This window comes from Gigantopelta aegis, chromosome 12, assembly GCF_016097555.1.
Source record: "Gigantopelta aegis isolate Gae_Host chromosome 12, Gae_host_genome, whole genome shotgun sequence".
Classification (NCBI taxonomy): Eukaryota; Metazoa; Mollusca; class Gastropoda; order Neomphalida; family Peltospiridae; genus Gigantopelta; species Gigantopelta aegis.
The window spans coordinates 44,322,577-44,343,292 of record NC_054710.1 but is presented as its reverse complement, the minus strand read 5'-3'; the positions used below and the strand labels follow the sequence as shown (position 1 = coordinate 44,343,292).

The 20,716-nt window shown below is 36.1% G+C and overlaps 1 protein-coding gene across 1 annotated transcript in view; it reads left to right on the top strand.

Annotated features, from left to right (window-relative positions):
- Positions 1-4,177, top strand: part of LOC121386083 — a 41,805-nt gene extending 37,628 nt beyond the window's left edge. The window contains exon 5 of the mRNA XM_041516883.1: positions 1,712-4,177. Coding sequence (XP_041372817.1) covers positions 1,712-1,799 — 88 coding nt within the window. The 3' untranslated portion in view covers positions 1,800-4,177. The remainder of the gene's footprint in view (positions 1-1,711) is intronic.
- The last annotated feature ends 16,539 nt before the right edge of the window (positions 4,178-20,716 follow it).

Genomic DNA, 20,716 nt, shown 5'->3' with positions numbered 1-20,716 from the left:
AACAGTCAAACTTCAGGCTGATAGGTAAAGGGTTCGCCGCCCGGTACCAGCTCCAACCCAGGGCGAGTTTTTCGGGCTCAATGGGTAGGTATAAGGCCACTACAACCTCTTCTCTCTCACTAACCATTAACCAACTAACCCACTGTCCTGGACATACAAACTAGATAGCTGAGGTGTGTGCCCAGGACAGCGTGCTTGAACCCTAGTTGGATATAAGCACGAAAATCAGTTGAAATGGAATGAAATCAGCTGAGATTAATGTATACTAGCCAATGGCATTTAAAAAAAAGAAAAAAGGTACAGGATTTTTAGTCACAAAGAAAAAAAAGGGTCATAATTATAAAGATGACTTGTTTTAAATACACAAGGGAGCTAACTGTATTCTGCTACCTGATCAAAAAGTTACTTGAGACTTTTCGCTCAGATGTTGGATCATAGAACATGATGAGCCAAGTGTTGAGCTAGTTTCCTTACGACTGACAGTGACGTCACTCTGACGCAATGTTCGGCTTTCCGTTCGCCAGTTGATAAATTCAGCTCAGCCCATAGCTCACGTAGCCCGCACACGGTGAGATTTTTGCTGCATGATAGATATTTTCCTCACAACCACAAGAGATGGAAAAACTCCCACCCACACGAGCTGAGCAAACATTTTCAAGTAAATTTTTCTTTTGCTCAGCTGATCAATAGCTCTCGTGTGCTGTAGGGTTTACAGATGTCATTATGTAATAAAAATGTATTGACCGTCATTGAGGGCCATATCAGGTTTTATGTACCGAAGAAATTGATATTAACCTCTGGCTTCGATCATCATCAATTTCTTCTGTCCATAAAACCTTATATTGCCCTCAGTGACGGTCAGTAATTGATAAGTATTGTTTGTGTTTCTTTTTGAAAACAGTTCCAGAGAGTCAGGTTTCGCAATCGACCATTATCATAATAGTAGTGGTTGCTGTTTTACTTCTCGTCGGCATTGCAGTATCTTGGTTCTATTACAAGAGGTAATCCAATCTCTTCAATATTTTTGATGATAGCCTTTAAAAGTGTGTGGTTGTATTTCTTTTCTTTGTTTTGTCTATATTCAGGCCCCTCCCACTTCACTTCCCTTAAATCAGCCAGAAAACATGACAGTTTAAATATAACTACATTGTGGAAGGCGATATAATACATTAATAAGGTTTTAACATGTTTCCAATTATATTTACTCATAAACACAACACGAAAAACGTTTAGAATACAAAACAAAACCAAAACATTAATTATATAGTTATTATACAGAGATGTTGGTACAGGGTAATAGTACTTAATAGCTGTGTAAAGAAACAAACTCTACTTTTATGGTCTATCTTGTGCACGTTTGGATTTTCTAAGAGCCTTGGGAGTGGCAGTCCTCCAACAGGCGGTGCAAGAGGGAGAAATCATCCTGTTACGTATCTCCTCGGGGTGACTTTGTCTAACATGCTTTCGGCTGTCTTGTGCAGAGATACGATTTTGATATGGGAATACGGTTTTGTTGTTCAGATTCACAGAAGAACAATAGGTTTCTAAACAAGTATACCATGAGATGGAAATACTGTACAGTTTCTGCAATCCTCGAATTTTTATACTACATATAAATAATATGTCTTTATTGAGTAGAAAAAAAAAATGAAATAAACATTTTACTATTCAGTAATCGCTGTCTAATGAACTAATACTTTAATCTTAACAGAATGAAGCAGCAACCGAAATCTAAGGAAGAGCAAACTGAAAACAAAACTCAAGAGGCTGAAGATGAAAAGGGCCAACATGACAAATGACAATCCTTCTTTCGGACCGATAGATTAATCAGTTGTGAAGTTATTTTAATGGAGTCCATCAACCATTTGACCAATTAATTGAGTACACGTTTTATGACCAAGTACAGTTTTCCGTCACTGGTGATTTTTTAATTTATGGATCCACCAACCATTTGACAGATAAATGCTAGTAACCATTGTTGTACTACCCATGTAATCCATTTGTCTAAATGAGGGAATACATTTTTCAAGATCAAGTACAGCACATAATATTTCAAGTTGTTTTACTTCAAGTTCTCTGGTGATCAATACAGTAACAAATGTATTCAGTGTTTGTTTAAATTACTCTTTATTCCAACATTGAACTAAACAATGTCTTTAAAACATAGCAGGGGTTGAAATACTATTATAGAGAATCGCGTGCCAACTGGTGACCATGATGCAGTCCTCCAAGACCACCTATATTTCCTATATTTTTTATAGCATCCTATAAAACTCCTATATTGAGATTGACTTCCTATATTTCCTATATTTAACTCAATTGCTTTTCCAAAATGCCGATGAATAAAATATGTTACTGAGTTATATTCACAGTGAAAGGTAGCCACCCTGTCAGAAATTCAGAAGATACTTTGAATGTGGGAGATCTGTATCAAGTGCCAATCAAGATACTGTTCACCTGATGAGGTGAGGAGGATGTATTACTGATACAAGATGCACCAACTTTCAAAGTATCCTGGATATGGGCATGGACTGCTGGCAAGCCTTGGTATATAATTGTTGAGGTGGTAGATTGTATCGTGTGTGCATACGCAAGGTAAGAACATACCATTACTTTAGTAATGTAAATGTCTTTAGAAGTACGTGTAAAATGCCTATAATCGTCACAATCAGTCCAAATTTTCCAATAAAACTCCTATATTTGCCCTCAAAATTCCTATAAAACTCCTATATTTTGGTATGCAAATTCCTATATTTCCTTTATTTTAATATGTACAAGTGGCTGGGAGGCCCGCATGATGAGTTAAGTTGAGCCCTAGTTAGGAACCACAGGTGATTAACACTACTATTTTAAGGGGTATACTCAAAAACCTGTATATTATTTCAACAACTGCACAGATCACGCGTTCTGTGTAATTATTATATTATTTATATGAACAAATAAATAGTGGCGCACGTGCGTGTGTGTGTGTGTGGGGGGGGGGGGAGAGAGAGAGAGAGAGAGAGAGTGCGTGTGTGTGTGTGTGTGTGTAATCACATTAGTGGAGCCCAACTTGATTAATTGTCAACTATAATAGAGCAGTAGCAGTAGCAGGGGCGGTATGCTGATCTTGTAAATAGGACATCACAAAATTCTAAAAAGGGCATGTTTGAGTTTCTTACAGGAAAATAAGCCCAGCTCAAAAAGGGAGCGAAAGCTATTCAGTGCTTCGCGTATATGCTATCAGAGATTTTAAAAATAAATATGCTTTCAGGGCAATTTAGTGTTGTATTTTTTGCATGATGAATGGGTTTTTTTTAAGTTATTGAAAAGGGTAGTACAAATAGGTGGGCGATGTTGTTCATGTGACTCCCAGTGGATCCGCCAATGACTGAAACATCACTAACTAATAATGGTCCGTACAATTAATGAATTATCATCTACTACTGACACATTGGAGACTTAGCTAATAGAGCTCTCTGGACTGATATGTCTCTTAGGATGTTCTAAGGTGATCCGTACAAATGAATGAATTATCATCTACTAGTGACACATCTGAGAATTAACTATGTAGACTGATCGTCGTCTTGTTTTATCTGGTCATTATAGTAGAAACAAATTATGGTCTTGTAGTAATGTATGTAATCATGTATGTGGTGTGCTTTCAGGGTTCGTACGGTCAGGGAAAGTCGTGGAACTTGATAACTAATCTTCTCTGGCCTGGAAAGTCATGGAATTTAAAACATTATTATTATTATTATTATTATTATTATTATTATTATTATTATTTCCTACGGTAACTAGAGCTTTGCTCATCATTTACAGAAAGGCCAACTGATCCCAGCTAGCAAATAAAAACTACATTGCTTTCTCTTAAAACTATTAAAATAGTCCCATCAATGCAAGGTCTATATGCTGGCTTGGAACATTAGCCGTCTTTAATTTCTCTCTAAAACAGGTCATGTTGTTCTGAATTAGTAGCATGGCTTGTTTTTTTTAAATATTTGCGGTCAAAGTCGATGTCATAAAAATTGCCCTGGGTATATTAAAAATACTTAGGGTACCAAGGCAAAGGATTTGGCACATGGCCATTGAGGATGGACCAAGGCAGATGAAGAGGACGTAAAAAAACCCATCCTAAATATACAGACATTCTCTATGCAATCCATGCTTTAAAAAAAAAAAAATAAATTAATTAATTAATTAATTTTAAAAAACTGCATCCCCGCAACAATTCTGGAACTTTGGTCTGACCAGAGACCAACTTTTTTTCTTTCTTTCTGTTTTTTGTCTAACAACAATTATTCATATTAGCATTAACGCTGAACAGTTATATATGGTTGCAAACGAATCACTGCGCATTTGTATCTGGATTACAACCAATATTGTGGATAGAATGACGCAAATACATGGTGAAATTGTTTCAGGCCAGCTGATTTTGCCCAATATCTCTATTGTTTTTTTCCCGAATTAGAGTGAAAGTCCCCCCCCCCCCCCCCCCCCCCCGTGTTTCATACGCTTATGTCTATGACGTCACAACGGGGCATGCCATGGACTACGACTGTTTTACGATATCGTAGCGCTAAGATAACTTCAAAGATTTGGGCCCTTATTTTCAATGTTGAGCCACTATACGTGGGGAATGGTTCAGAACCCCTACATTATTTATATATAATATACCAGTTAAATCTTTCGCTTCTTTATCTTAGAGTTCACATATAACATTAAACTCGCATGTTTCTGATGCTACCGGTGTTTGGGTTTTTTAATCAGACACCACTACCCTGAACAGCGGGATAGAGTCTGAAATGTCTGGTTTCTTCTTGTAGGTTTTGAACTAATGGCTAACATGTTAGTTTAATGCTATAAGGAAACTCGGATTAGATGATCATACACAGACTTAGCTCAAGCTCTGATCCAACTTATAAACATGACAGTGATAGAGCTAATCAGATTTCTGGATTGGTTTTTGTTTTGTTTTGTTTGGTTTGTTTTTTCTTAATTAAATTCTTGTTCATTGGCAGAATTAAATTCTGTAACTAGTTATGGCCTTAGAGATGTTTCATCACCAATATTTGTTTGTTGGTGTGTTGTTGTTTTTTGATGGGGGTTTTGGGGGGAGCGGGGAGTGTAGGGATTATTTTTTTCGTGAGTTGTTTTTTAATCTATTTAGGGTTTTTTTGTCATTGCGACCATAGGAGGAAAAAGTGGCAACTCAATATTTCAATAATATTTGCTTTCACATAAACAAGAGTTCGAAGCTAAAGATTCGGCATAAATTCAGTAAACCTTTTAATCTAATATAGCAGACCTGTAACCAGCATGCTAAGTAAGGGGGATCGACTTTGAATCAGGCGGAACTCGTGTGGAGGGCGTAATCAACTGATGGAAAGGGGATCATCCCTAAAAAAAGGAATATTGATCCTACTTAAGAGCTATTCTAGCGTGTTTTCAGCTGCTTTCGATGGATATTTAAAATCATGCTTTTATTATTTCGTTAATAAGAATTTATTTGATCCAGCCTGTGGAATAAATTGCAGACACAGCGTAACCTTTAAAAATGTGTTTTGTTTAACAACAGCACTAAAGCACATTTAATGTATTAAATCGTCGGCTATTGGATGTACTTAATCTTTCAGTAACATAATTGAGTTATTACTAAATTGTCTTAACTAAAGTGTGTCAATAAAAATAAAAAAATGGTTTGATGGAGACATCACACACAAACACACGCACGCACGCACGCGCGCTACGCCACTGCTATCTGAGGCTGACGCAGCCGCATGAACAGGAATTTTAGCAGAGAGAACTCTAACCTTAATACTGAACGTGTTCGTCCTTCAAAAGCTTCGGGCTGGGCGCTTAGAACACTTCGTGTGTTATTGTAAAACTATTTCAAAATAAATTGACGCCAACATTAACTCTCTATTTAGCTGTGATAGTCATCGACAATTTAGGAATTAGTGTTTAGAAAATACCGAGGTAAATACAAATCATTGTTTATTAATCACTGTTCTGCAATTGAGAAGATTAAAAAAAAAATTCTACTTTTTCTAGAGCACTGTTATGGTGTAAAGGGGATAACTCTTATTTGTGTCTTAGGAAATAGCATCGAAAGATTGAGTTGCCATTTAAATTGTATATATAATTGTAAACTGTAAATATGCATTTTTACTCAATGTTAAATTTATTTTGAAAAAAGAAGAAGTTTTAAATAGAAACTAGAAAGTCATATTACAACATTCCGCAAAGTGTATGGTTGTTTACATGTTATATTTATTATAAGTTAGAAACATGATACTGCTCGAATAGCCTGCGTTGGATCTTAGGGCCTAAATGTTGTTACCACCAGGTGGAACTACCATGTCAATTTCATTCTGCAGATGTAAGCAGATTTTTAAATTGTTGCCAATGTTGACGCTAATTAAAAAAACAAAATATGGTGCTATTTTTGGATATTGACAGCAAATTGTGTGGGCCTACCTTAAGAATTGTCGTTGTATTTCAGCAATACATCATAAAATAAGAATGTGAATGGAATGACTACGACACCCCAGCACGTAAAATTCATCGGCTATTTGTCAAAATACATCAAATAAATAAAGTGATGACCAACATTATAAAAATTCAAGGTTTTAAAAAAACAGTGTAAAGAACTGTGCAAAAATACAACAAATATCACAGATTTTACGAAAATTTTAAACAGTATTGGCCATTCTCAAAGAGAATGTTTTACCCCTGCACTGAGGTTACAGCACACGCAGGGGACATAAAATAAGTTTTTAAGCTTAGTGTGTTAAAAAAAAGGGTGATATATGTGGGGGAAATAACAGTAGTGCATGTTTTACTTCTTAGTTGTTGTGGGTTGGGGGGGGGGGGGTGGTTGTTTTTTTCTCTTCAATTTTAAAAACCAACACCCACCACCCCCCGCCACGTTCCAAAGAATGGATCATACGTATTACTGGTATCTCGGTGAGGGTTATAGTTCCAATGCGAAATTTACGTTATTTATGTATGTGTATAAGAATACGTAGGCATTTGAGATGAGGGCTTGATGTGCCTTCCACGAACACGGATTTGAGAATGTCTCCCTCTGTCAGAAAATCACTATAAATGCCGTTATTATGTGGTTATATGTTTAAAATGTTTTCAAACTGGACGCTACATTTCATGCGTTGTGACAGATTTGAATCAGCTGTACTCTTACAATCATCTATGTAAACATTTAGAAAATGTATCCAAGAATTTCCAAGAATTTAAGGTAGGTAATTGTACCATTCGTACATTGATAGCAAAATGACTCGGTATTGGTGGTATAGATTCCTCGTATACCTTGTGCGATGCCTGTCCAGGAATTGTATAGGGGAGGAGGGAGGTTTAGACTGTAGCGAAGGAAGTTTATAAGAGGGTCGAGTAATTCACTTCCAAAAAATATTTCAAAACAAAAAATAGGAAAATTTGCTCAAGGACGGAGTTTGGAACCCAAAAACCACACCTGCACACGTGCCTGCTTGAATTGTGTGATGGGAGTGATTTGGTTGAATTATACATCAAGTCATGGAGAACTGGTTAGAATGGGGGGGGGGGGGGGGGGGGGATATTCAGTGTTAATACCATTGCGGGGGATAGATCCTGTATCCTGTTGTCCTTCAGGTGAGAATTCAACCACCAAGCTGAGACAGGATGTAGCTCAGTAGTAGAGTGCTCGACTGAGGAGCACCCTTGATTTAATGAACTTGGGTGGTTTTCCCCGTCTGAATCAGTACCCATGACTTGTACATCAAAGACCGCAGTATGTATTGTCCTGAGAATGGAAAAGTGCTAATAAAAAATCCCTTGCTGTTTTATAAGCAGTAGCCTATATAGCAGTAGCAGGTTTCCTCTTCTCTCTGTATTGACAAAATGTAAAAATAACTATGTCATGCACGAAATAGCCACAAGAGGGAAGGCGCAGCCCAGTAATAAAGAGCTTGGTTGATGTACAATCGATTTATGATTAAATCTCATCAGTGGGGTCATTCCATTTTCTTTTCGTTCCAGCCAATGCTCCACAAGTACTATAACAAAGCCAATGGTATGTACTATCCTGTCTGTGGGATGTAGCCCATGAAGTAGTAACAGCGAGGGTTTTCTCTCAATATGTGTGGTCCTTCACCACGTCTGACACCATATATTTGTATTTTAAAATGTGTTAAGTGTTTTGCTAATATATATATATATATATATATATATATATATATATATATATATATATATATATATATATATATATATATATATATCTTTAAATCTTCCTTTCTTTTCAAATAGCAACAGTTAAAAGTGTGTTGAGATGTTGTTAAACAAACATTACTTTACTTTGCAAGTCAACAATGAAACGAATATTTGGGTAACACGATACAAGATATATCTAATGCTTGGCGCACACCTACCGATTAATTCTAACTCCACTGTCAGGTCGGCACTAGTCTGAAAATGTGCACCTGCACTCACTAGCCGAAAATCGTGTGTAATCCCCAGTTTTGTCCCGATTAGACTGGCGCGTCTGCCCTGCACACACCTACCAATTAATGTCGAGTCCGGCGTTAATCGGTAATTGTGTGTCAAGCATTAAGCTGGCTGTTTGATGGCTAATGCTTGGCACACACATACCGATTAATGCCGACTCGACAGTCATGTTGGCCTTATTTGATGGGTGTGTGCCGGAAAAACACAACTGTTAAATTTGTTCCCTGATTAAACTATCGCCGTCTGGTGTGTGCACGTGCACTACTGCAGATTCGAGTCAGCATTAATCGGTATTAGTGTGGGAGCCAAGTGAGATTTAATTGCTGCGAGAGTTCCAAAAGGTTTGAGGTGATTGAGGTGTACAGGGATCCCAACTAACCACAGAAACCCAATTCTTAAGTAAATCTAATGCGGGAGTAAATAGGGGGCGCTACTGAAATTAACCCCGAAATGGGATTTAATTGTTGTGAAAGTTCCATCCAAAATCCTATCATGGACATAACTCTGGCGACAGGCGTGCTTGAACAGCTCTCTGATGAACATATTTTGCGGGAAAGGCTACTTAAGAAAGACTCTAATTAGTGCTAATTAGGGATTTAATTGTTGTGAAAGTTCCATCCTTATTTTAGGCCCGGCGTTTATTAGAGGAAATATGGTATATTTAGTTTCTCCACTTGTTTAGTGAACCCTTTGGGCTGGAAAGCGGAAGGAATATTTACTAAATAGAGGGAAGTAACTCGCTGTGGACATTAATATGCTTTGTACACTAACTCGATACATAATATCTCATTTAACAAACTTGTTAACACCATATACAGGTGCCATCCTGCTAAATATCACCTTTGTTATGTACTTGCCAAACACTGAACAATATTTGTGAAACTACCTGTATGCATTTACGTTAATTTATTGCATGTCTCATGAATCAAGTCAGACACACACAATTTTTTGATAGGGTTGTTTTTTTTTTTGTTTTTTTTTTTTTTTGTTATTGTTGTTGTTGTTTTTTTGGGGGTGGGATTTAGGTTTTTTTTTTGGGGGGGGGGGTTTTTGTATTTTTTTTTGTTTTTTTTTTTTTGGGGGGGGGGGGGGGGGGGGGGGGTTCTTTGGTAAACGAGTGTAACTGATAGATCAGAAACAGCATAACTCGGCCATTCTCTTTATATGAACTAATTTGCTTACTAATAGTAGGGACGGCACTTGCTTGATTAATTGTTGTCATCTACGTAAAAAGTAATCTACGTCAGTTTTGTATCGTGACAGAGATGACACTGACATCCAAAAACCGATGATTAATAAATCAGTGTCCTCTAGTGGTGTCGTTAAACAAAACAAAATGTTTACTTTTGGAGTGTCGTAGATGAAACAATTGGTCTCCATCATATAACAAAGATACATGTATAAGCACTAATATTAACATGGAAGCAGGTAAGCACCTCGAACACCATCCCGCAGTCGTTTAAGAGAGAGAGAGAGAGAGAGAGAGAGAGAGAGAGAGAGAGAGAGAGAGAGAGAGAGAGAGAGAAACCCACCTCAACAACCCAGAATTTTCCTCCAAAACGCATCCCCTCACATTTAGGTCACACACACACACACACACACACACACACACACACACACACACACACACACATTCTGTTTCCGGTATTAAATGAAAATAACACCCGGAAAGCTAATGACGTCATTGGAAAGTGACGTCATTAGCAATTGGAATAGGCCATGTTAACCGTTTATGGGTATACAGTTAGATTTTAGACAGGTATTTGTTTTCAAGAAATACTAAATGTACAATTAAATCCGTAGAAAAACATTTCTGTTTACGCTGGACATAACCATTTGGAGGTGGGGTTTTTTTTTTGTGTTTGTTTGTTGTTGTTGTTTTTTGTTTTTTTTTATAGATTTGTGGGCGTTATTGTCTATTTGCTGACCGCAAATGTTTTATTTATAACCTCAGGCTAACGTCTTCGGACAGAGAGAGAGAGAGAGAGAGAGAGAGAGAGAGAGAGAGAGAGAGAGAGAGAGAGAGAGAGAGAGAGAGAGAGAGAGAGAGAGAGAGCATTTTAGGGGGAATCTGAAGTCTGTCACACGCATTAACTATTTTCCGAACCAGATTGTTAACAACTACGAAAAAGTACTCTCCTACCTTTAATTGCCGTTAAATTTCCTCCAAAGTTTGTCCAGACAGAAATCTTGAAAAAAACCCATTACAATGACACAGATTCCACATACCAGATGATAACTATGTCACCTATATCGACTTCGCTGAGAGCGCATAGGGCAAAAAGCATGTAATTTTGTGCCAGCTGCCATTTTGACTTTTTATGGAATATTCTTCAAGAGGGGTGAAAGGATAGGACTTAATCTAACAACGTCATAACATGTTATGATATAAAAGCAAACGTGATGACGTCATATTATTATTTATTTTGTTTAATTATTATTATTGTGTTTTTTTAATGATACCACTAGAGATCATTGATTTCATATTAATTGTGTCACATACTTTGGAGGCTTTCACCCCTCTTGAAGAGTATTCTATAAACAAGCAACATGGCAAACTGCATGTATGTTTCCCTATGGAATCTCAGCAAAGACGATATCGGCGACATCGTTGCACTCTCGTGTGTGGAATCAGTATATTTGTAGTGGGGTTTTTTTGCGATTTGTGTCTGGACAAACTTTGGAGGAAATCTAATCTTGTAGTTGGTAACAATTTGGTTCGGACAATAGTGACGTGACTGTTTTATGCATAAGTGTTTTCAATAATCCTTTGCCGACAACTGACAAATAAAGAAAGATGGGGACCATGCTATATTTTGCTATAAAGTAATATTATTATTGAGTTAATTATGGAAAGATTATGCATTGGATCGACTACTTTCTAGTTATTTATTACAAATAAATGTAAACATAACAAAATATTGTAGTTTCAACTTTGATATAGGATAATTAAGAATGAGTTTCGAGTGTCTTCTGTTTTCAAGACTTCACTGGACTAATGCTGATCAAGATTAGGGTCTACTACATTCCGTCAGTACTGGTAAAGATCTCGAACAATGGTGATGTTAGTTTATTAAAAGATGAAACTGACCAGTTATGTTATTACTTTTCCCATGAGTCCTAAGACTACCATATGTATACAAATGTCATACATGTCACGGTGAGTCATCTATGTCAGGTAACAACGGATATGTTTGTATAAACTGTTGAAACTAATCTAATTGAAAGATAGTGGTGTCCAGAGGGAATGCACTTGTTTTAACTTCACACAAGGTCCCGCACTAATAACATTTAAAAGTATCTTGATAGAGCGATTATCTACATCTGGTACATCTGGTACATCTACAGTATCACATACATCCAAACTCAGAAAGGTGATGGTAATTGCTTAACAGTAGGTGTTGTATATATCCCACCTACTGGATCACCATATTTTAAAGAAGACACTTTTGACATTATAGAAAATGAAATTTCTCAAAATGTAGAATCAGGAAAGCCTTTGCTGTTATTGGGTGATTTCATTGCCAGAACCAAATGTTATCCTGATTATATTACTCTTGATGATGATATCTTTATTGATAATATTGATATGGAAAATTTCCTAAATGATATATCAAAGCTGGATAATATCGATATTCCTAGAGATAGGGCAAGCCAGGACAAGGGAAGGGTTAATGGACATGGGACACAACTTGTACAGCTGTGTAAAGTACATAATATATATATTCTAAACGGTAGATGTGGAAATGATAAAAACATAGGCAAAGTAACCAGCAAAGACTCAAGCCTGATCGATTACGCAATCGGTACCTACCATGTTTTTGAAAATGTAACTGATTTCGATATCTGTGATTTTGACCCACTTTTCTTAGATATTCATTGTGCATTAGCACTTACATATAAATGCAATACTTACTCAAACACGCATGTTGATATTAGGAAGAATATAAGTGATGAAGTCGCGCCCAGTAACATTCGTAAGTGGATCCCAAGTAAACGAGAGGAATATATTAATAATATCGATAATAACTTAGTTCAAACAATCCTCTTAGTACTGGACGATGAATCTGTTGATATACAAGCACGTGTTAACCAAGTAGCCGACACGCTGAAAAATCTATTTTTAGACTCGGCAGTCTCTACATTTGGTCAGGTGCGTGCTCGCGCTAACAACCGTGATAAAAAGTCCACTGCTAATAAGCGACCCTGGTTTGGGGTAAGATGTCAATATTTGCGAAGGCAGTATCATGAATCAAAAACATTATAGTTAAAACACAAAACAATAGAAAATAAAAAGAGGTTAATTAATGCCAGTAAGTCCTATAAGAAATGTATTTCTAACGCTTACTCACAACACAGATTTAAAACTGAAAGGAAAATGAGAACATTACGACTAGACGATTCCAAGGGATTCTATAACATATTAAAGGGACCACGCAAATCGGACATAAACGTTCCCCCAGTAAATGAATTTCTTCAGTAACTTAAACAAGGGCGAACCGAATGACGATAATACACCAGAATTTAATATGGACGAAGCACTAAATGAAGTAAACAATGACAGTATTATTAATGGACAATTCAGCGAAGATGAAATTTTAAAAGACATAAAACAACTTAAAAATTATAAAGCTGCTGGTATTGACAAAGTCGTTAACGAGTACATTAAATCAACCGCAACAATTCTCTTGCCAGTTTACGTTAAACTTTTTAACATACTCATCGAGCACGGTGTTTTGCCGGAGGAATGGCTCAATGGTATCATCATACCAATTTTTAAAAATAAAGGAAACCGCCTATCGCCTGAAAACTACCGACCGATCACATTGCTTTGCTGTTGTTCTAAGTTATTTACATCTATACTCAATAACCGTTTAAATATATTTATTGAAGAAAATAATATCATGAGTGAAGTCCAGGCTGCTTTTCGTAAAGGCTACTCCACAACAGACCACATATTCACCATACATAATTTGATAGATATCTTGAAAAAAAGAAAAAAGAAGTTGTACTGCGCGTTTGTTGATTTTCAGAAAGCTTTCGGCATGGTTTCACGAACTAATCTATGGCAAAAGTTATTAAAGAATAATATAAACGGCAAATTCTTTAGAATCATACACCAGATGTACCAAGGCCTTAAATCACTTATATATGTAAACAACCAACACTCCGGGCTATTTCCATGCAACAACGGTATCCGGCAAGGAGAAATTTTATCACCTGTTTTATTTTCTTTATATTTAAATGATTTAGAAGACTACTTATTCAATCATGGATGTGAAGGGCTTTCCCCTATCCCAGATAATCCCGAAAACCCATTTGACATTGGTCTTCAACTTATCTGTCTGCTATATGCTGATAATACCACTGCATCTGACCTACAGCATACGTTAAACACCTTTTATGAATATTGCAAGACATGGAAACTTAAAATTAATATCACTAAAACGAAGGTAATCATTTTTAACGGTACAGCTAAAGACTACAGACATATTTTCAAGATAGGAAACACTGCTTTAGAAAACATTAAAGAGTATAAATATCTAGGAATTACATTTACTAATAAAAATAACTTCCGAATTACAAAGATGAGACTTAAACAACAAGCTACCAAAGCAATGTATTTTGTACTTGCAAAAGCCAAAGAACAGTTTCTGCCAGTCGACTGTAAACTTAAAATGTTCGACTCGATGATCCTTCCAGTTTTACTACATGGGTGCGAAATTTGGGGACATGAGAAAACTGATATCTTAAACGCTGTCCAAATAAAAAATTTCAGACATATTTTACCAGTAAAAAAATCGACACCACTATTGATGTTATATGGAGAGCTGGGGAGAATGCCTATCGAGCTAACTATATACAGACGAATGGTCTGTTATTGGGCACGAATTGTATCGGGGAAACAATCTAAACTATCTTTTTTATTATATAGAGCAATGTTATTAGACCATCTTAGCAATAATATCAATTATAACTGGATCACTACAGTAAAAATATCCTGAATAATTTAGGAATGAGCGATCTCTGGCTTTCCCAATCTTTTGTATCAGTTAAGGTCCTCTCTCAACAAATAAAAAATAGACAATATGACCAATATTTACAAACATGGAGTAACGAAATAGAACTCTCATCGAAAGGCACTACATACAGATATTACAAAGAACACCTAAGTCTATAAATATATTTTACTATTATCCCTGAAAAGATGAGGACAATTATTTTGAAATTCAGATTATCTAATCACTATTTGCCTATTGAAACTGGACGCTGGAATAACATACCTAAGAAAGACAGGCTATGTAACCTATGTGATGAAATAGACATTGGCGACGAATACCATTATATTTTCGTCTGTAAATATTTTCATGATTCCAGGGTCCAGTTTCTACATCCATATTATTATACACGACCAAATACTTTCAAATGCAAACAACTCATGAACAGTAAACGAATCAGTGTATTAAAGAACTTATCAAAATTAATAAATGTTATGACTAATATCTTTAAACGCTCCCAATGCACCCAAACTAACAGTATTTAAGGATTGTACTGTTTATATTGGAAAATAACTTATTTACTGCATATATTGTCAACCACCATTTTGTCATGTGTATATTGTGAAGTGAATGTGTGTACATATATACATTTATATTGTAAATCCCAAATTCTTCATGTATATATATATATATATATATATATATATATATATATATATATATATATATATATATATATATACGTTCCTTTATATTATGTAGCCCTCCTATGCCGTTGCTGAACGGCCAGAGTTTAAATAAATTCTATTCTGTTCTGTTACGGTCAATGTGTGACATTTCACAGACTGTCACAGTTCGAGGGCCTGAACACTGTTCAGTTATGTCCAAGATATCAAACAAAATGTAAATATTGGTTTTACAAAGTAGGCCTAATGCAGATATACTGGGATTCACATTATTAGGTTAAATCATATATGGGAAACAAAATAAATGGAAGTTCCAGAAAGACTACATGCCGTGATGTACGTGACACTGCGGTGGGACGCCACACAGATTTTAATCGATTTTTAATTGAAATCGGCCAGATAGATCACTGCTGTCATTGCGATTATTTACTACTGGTACTAATCTACCTAGCTGACGAAGGAAAATAGAGACAAAAAGTAGTCAAAAGTTTATTTTAATTGGACCTGAAATCTGCCAGTTACTGCAGAATGACTCATGCAAACACATTTAGATAAGACTGTAACAGAGAGAAGCTAGTCTGTAGTGTTTAAATGGGGAAATACCGTCTAAAAATAACCAGATCTTGTTTCGATAACCATTATTTCTCAGACGAACGTGCGATTTTATAATGTTTTTTTCGGGTATTACAAAAACCTGGATGACCAGAACCACTTTAGGCGTACGAATTAAAATGAATATTCTAAATAATAAAATGTAAGCATTTCTAAATTAAATTATTAAAAACGGCTCTAATAGTGAAAAATACATACGTCGTAGTGTTTAAACACTAGGGTCTATCCCATTTAAAAACCAAATGACCAGATCGGGGACCAGTAAAATAGTTTGCGAACGTTAGCGTCACTCGCTGTCGCTGAACGCGGCCATTGTATTACATTCCGGAAGATGGCGTCAAACTGGAAGTTGTTGACCGTCTCATATGTCAGGAAAACTATTCTTTTGGCGCTTCTGTTGTACAGCGACGTTTCTTTAGGTTAGTTCCCTGCCGCGGCTTCTTTATTACAGTGACTGTTATTATAAGATATTTCTTACCAATATAGCATTTTTACAACTAAATTACTATTAAGATCGACAACAGTCAATTTCCGCACCCTTGTTTTGGCTTCGTACACAATAAATATTGCATAAATCTATCTCACCGTAATTTCACTTGAAATCCATATTTTATAAAAGGTACCACCTTTTTAATCACATTTTCTTGAAACACATTTAATTGCATTAGTAATGTTGAAATAAAAACATGTCAATAGCAATTTTTCATTGAAATGTTTCCAGCATTCGTAAAATGGAAATGTAGACATCGTAAATATCGAGTCGAAGAAATCCATTAAAATTAAGTCACCAATAACATTACACGGGTAATTGTAGTTTACTACTAGAATCTAAAACCCTACTGATCATTACCAACACGACTAAAGCATTTGATTTGTACAGAAAAGCAGTTAATTTTTAAAGAATCAAAATCCCAAGTCCTTTAGCAAAACTAAGATGGCGGACTGCACTGTGTCGGTTAACGAAGTAGGACGATCTCGCCCGGGTGATTTCGACACGGGAGAGATCGCCGAACATTCTATTTAGTGTTGGTCGAAGTCGCCGTACTTTATACATGTAACTAGGGTAGCAGTATACAGTTAACTCCCTTGTGTACACCTACAGACTGTTGACAGGACACAATGTATCACTTCCCATGTATATAGTTAATGGGAGGAACCTCTTAAAGGTACAGTAACGCCTATGTGTCTGTTGTGATTTCAACTGCTATTTCTAGCTTCACCGGTGTCATTTGCTGAATCCGCTGGACAAAACAATTATTGCTTCATGAGGAAATGGTTGGTGCCATTGTATTCCTAAAGCAATAAAGGTTAAAACAAAAAGACAGCACTTAAGTTGGCAGTATACAGTTAACTCCCTTGTGTACCCGGGCACTCAAAATGATTTCTCTTGTTGATTTTGCACAGATCCATGTCTGTAGGCTAATTGACCCCTCCGTACGGCGTGATTGACAACCGCGCTGGACCAATCATGCTTGGACGCCATTAGGTTAGACAACATAATTTTGTTCGATGTGTAACGTTTTTGTATAGTTACCATTACAATTAGTTAAAATAACTGTCTCCTCCAACTGAATTATAATCATAGTAAACATATACTTCTGCTGACAAGTGTTAACAGCGATGACAACTATGCGGAGCCTACGATTGACCTAACTTAAGCCTAAATTAACTGAATGCTGCAATGATCGGAAGTCTTGCCAAAACCTTTACTTTGACCATTCGTCTGACTGTGTGCAGTTTAACGACGGATTCTTAACGACAATATATACACCGAAGACTGATTAAATGAGTCAGTAAATTCCATTACATCGGAGGGAAAGTGATTCTTAAAATCTTACCTTCGTAGAATTTATATATCAGTTGAATTTTGATGGATTTCGGCAGAACTTCACTTTCAATACCATGTGACGGTTTCGCAGGAAAACACTGATTTTACGTCAATCGTAGGCTCCGCATAGTTGTCATCGCTGTTAACACTTGTCAACAGCAGTATATGTTTACTATGATTATAATTCAGTTGGAGGAGACAATTATTTTAACTAATTTCAATGCTAACTATACAAAAACGTTACACATCGAAAAAAATTATGTTGTCTAACATGCAGTTTTGACATATTATGAACAAAGAAACACATATATTTAACTAAAGATATTTAAAATTAGTCCTCTTTATAATTATGACCCTTTTTGTAATTTCCTTGAGACTAAAAATATCTGGATTTTTCTTTATTTTTAAACCATAGGTGGGCATCTAGGATGCCATGGTCTGGTATGCATAATTCTCAGCTGAAGATTCACAAATAACTGGTCTGCTACCTTAATTGATACTTATACGGTTATACTTTTATCTAAAACAAAACGTGCTAAAATGCCCATGAGGCTGCCTTTCCATTGGTGCGGTTTTACCCGCGCGGCTATTTCTGCCGCTAAGCGGTAAAAATCAATGCGTTGATTTGCATTGACGTCTTTCAGTTGACACGGGTGCTAACCGTGCGTCAGGAAAAAGTCGATCATGTATCGATTTTTTGCCAGCCGTGCGGCTCGAACCGCATGGGGGATCCATAAAATTACGTCATTTTGGGGTATTACCCATGATTGCCATCTCCCGCACTTGTGTGTTTTATAGCGTTATTTAATTTTCAAGTTTTCGCACTGGTGTTTTATAGCGTTATTTAATTTTCAAGTTTTTGGGGTAGCCATTTTTAGCATTCTTCGTGCAATGGGCGATAAAAGTAAACACATGAGCAAATTGAAATTTTAACTGACTTGGTGATCGAAAACCCGGTATTTATTACCAATCCTTAAGTGAATATAAGTACCAGATCTGAACTAACAATTGCTGGACGAAGATTGCAAGAACATTCAACGTCCAAGACTAGACAGGTGCAATAATAATAATAATAATAATAATAATAATAATAATAATTTAATATTATGCTACTATTATACACGCATATCAATGGAAAGTTGATAAACACAGCCATCATAATGAATTAAAATAATATTAAGTTCACTAAACTACAATAAATGTGTTCACTAAAACTACGTCTACACAATATCGGTGACGGATCCGGAAATTTTGCAATGTTTTAATTTTTAACATTTTCAATTTTGTCAATTTAAAAATTATTTATTGAAAAAAAAGGTGATTAAACAGGGCCTTTTGTTTCGGGGGCTGGGGGCAACTGAGTAGTTAATAGTCTAAAACTCCTTAAACGGTTAAGAAGAGAATTTTCTTTAAAGGTCCACAATCATGGCACATTATTAATACACAGTATATAAAAAAAAAGTACCTAAAGATTACATTATTAACCATAAAAAACAAAAATACCACCCCAATTATTAATAAAGCGACTTTTTTTAAAATGCTCGGGGGAAAAAACACTGATCCAGTCGATTTGACCTGCATCTGACCTGTGACGTAGCATCAGGTGAATTCCACTCATTCATTAGTAGGTTAGCATGGCGACAGCATATAATGATTCTTCGGAAAATAGCTCATTCTTATCGGACGTTAGTTTGGACATTTCGGACTTGTCGCATTTGTCTATTTATTCTAATCAGGGCCGTAGCTAGGATTTTTTGTTTGGGGAGGGGGGGGGGGGGGGAGGGGCAACTGAGTAGTTATTAGTCTAAAACTGCTTAAACGGTTAAGAAGAAAATTTTCATTTAAATAAATAATGTATTGCAATTATTATTAAAAACAACAAATACACGTACATACATTAAATATGTTTTAAAAAAAACATCATTAAATATATTAAACAAGGCGCATTCATCGTCAGTCTAATCATTACTTGGTTACAGACATCTACGATTGGTACGTTTCGTTTACAAAATATGAAAATAGAAGATTTTATTGTTCGAAGTTAATTATTTAATTGGTTAACTAAAGGCTTATTTGCAAAACCAATACATGTCTACAGATTTCGCAGACATCGGTAGCTCGAACAGCATGTGACACAGTCGACTCACTACGAGATCAAGGAATCTAAGTGGTTGTGTGTGTACTGCCAATATGCTACGATATCTGTGATTATGTAATGTTGTAAAGAGGTGTTTTTAGACGTCGGATGCACGTTTGTTACTAATTTACTCTGTCGGAGTCGGAAGGTCTGAATTCCGTTGTAATGAACAGAATAACACTGAGGTACGTTTGTTCCCGACAATTTGTGGTCGGGTGGTGTAAATGTCGCAGTAACGACGGTCGTTGTAACGAGGTCTGACTGTATATGTTAAAACAATAAATGTAGGAAAAATATGTTTTAGAAAAAATCGCATTAACATTCGGTAGGCCTATCTATTTTTGTCTTCTGACACTTTAACAAATGAAAAACGCGTAATTTTAGAGTTAATAAAAAAACATGATTATTTCTGCTAACTGGGGGCAGCCATTTTGTTTCATTTTTGTGACGTCCGGTGGTATAGCTTGGGGCGAAGTGACGTCAGCTCCGTCTATCTTCTCTTTGCACTGTGTAAATAAACACTCTAATTTACGACAAGGCGCTTCGCTTTCATCAACCTGACTTTTAAAGGAACATAAATGACTTGATAGTATAATAAACTATTTAACTAAATATATTTCTGGTTACATCAATAGAACGAAATGGAGTTATAGTATTTTTCTTTTTTAAAAAATCCAAAGAAAAAAATGCATACTATTAGGTCTATTGGTAGGGTACGTTCGAGCAAAACCTACCACTCACGATACCCAAGTGCTACTTTTCTTTTCTTTGGGACGACGTAATTGGTCAGTTTTGTGATTTTAGATGGGAAAGTCTACTTAATCAAGGGTTTTACAGAATTACTTACATTAATAAAGCAGGGCGGTTGGTAATGTCCATTACGATTTGAGGTGTATCCGTGCTGTTATCACACAATACCCTGTGATCTTCATAAAAGAGGCACGTCTTTTTAGTGTCTGGGGACCGT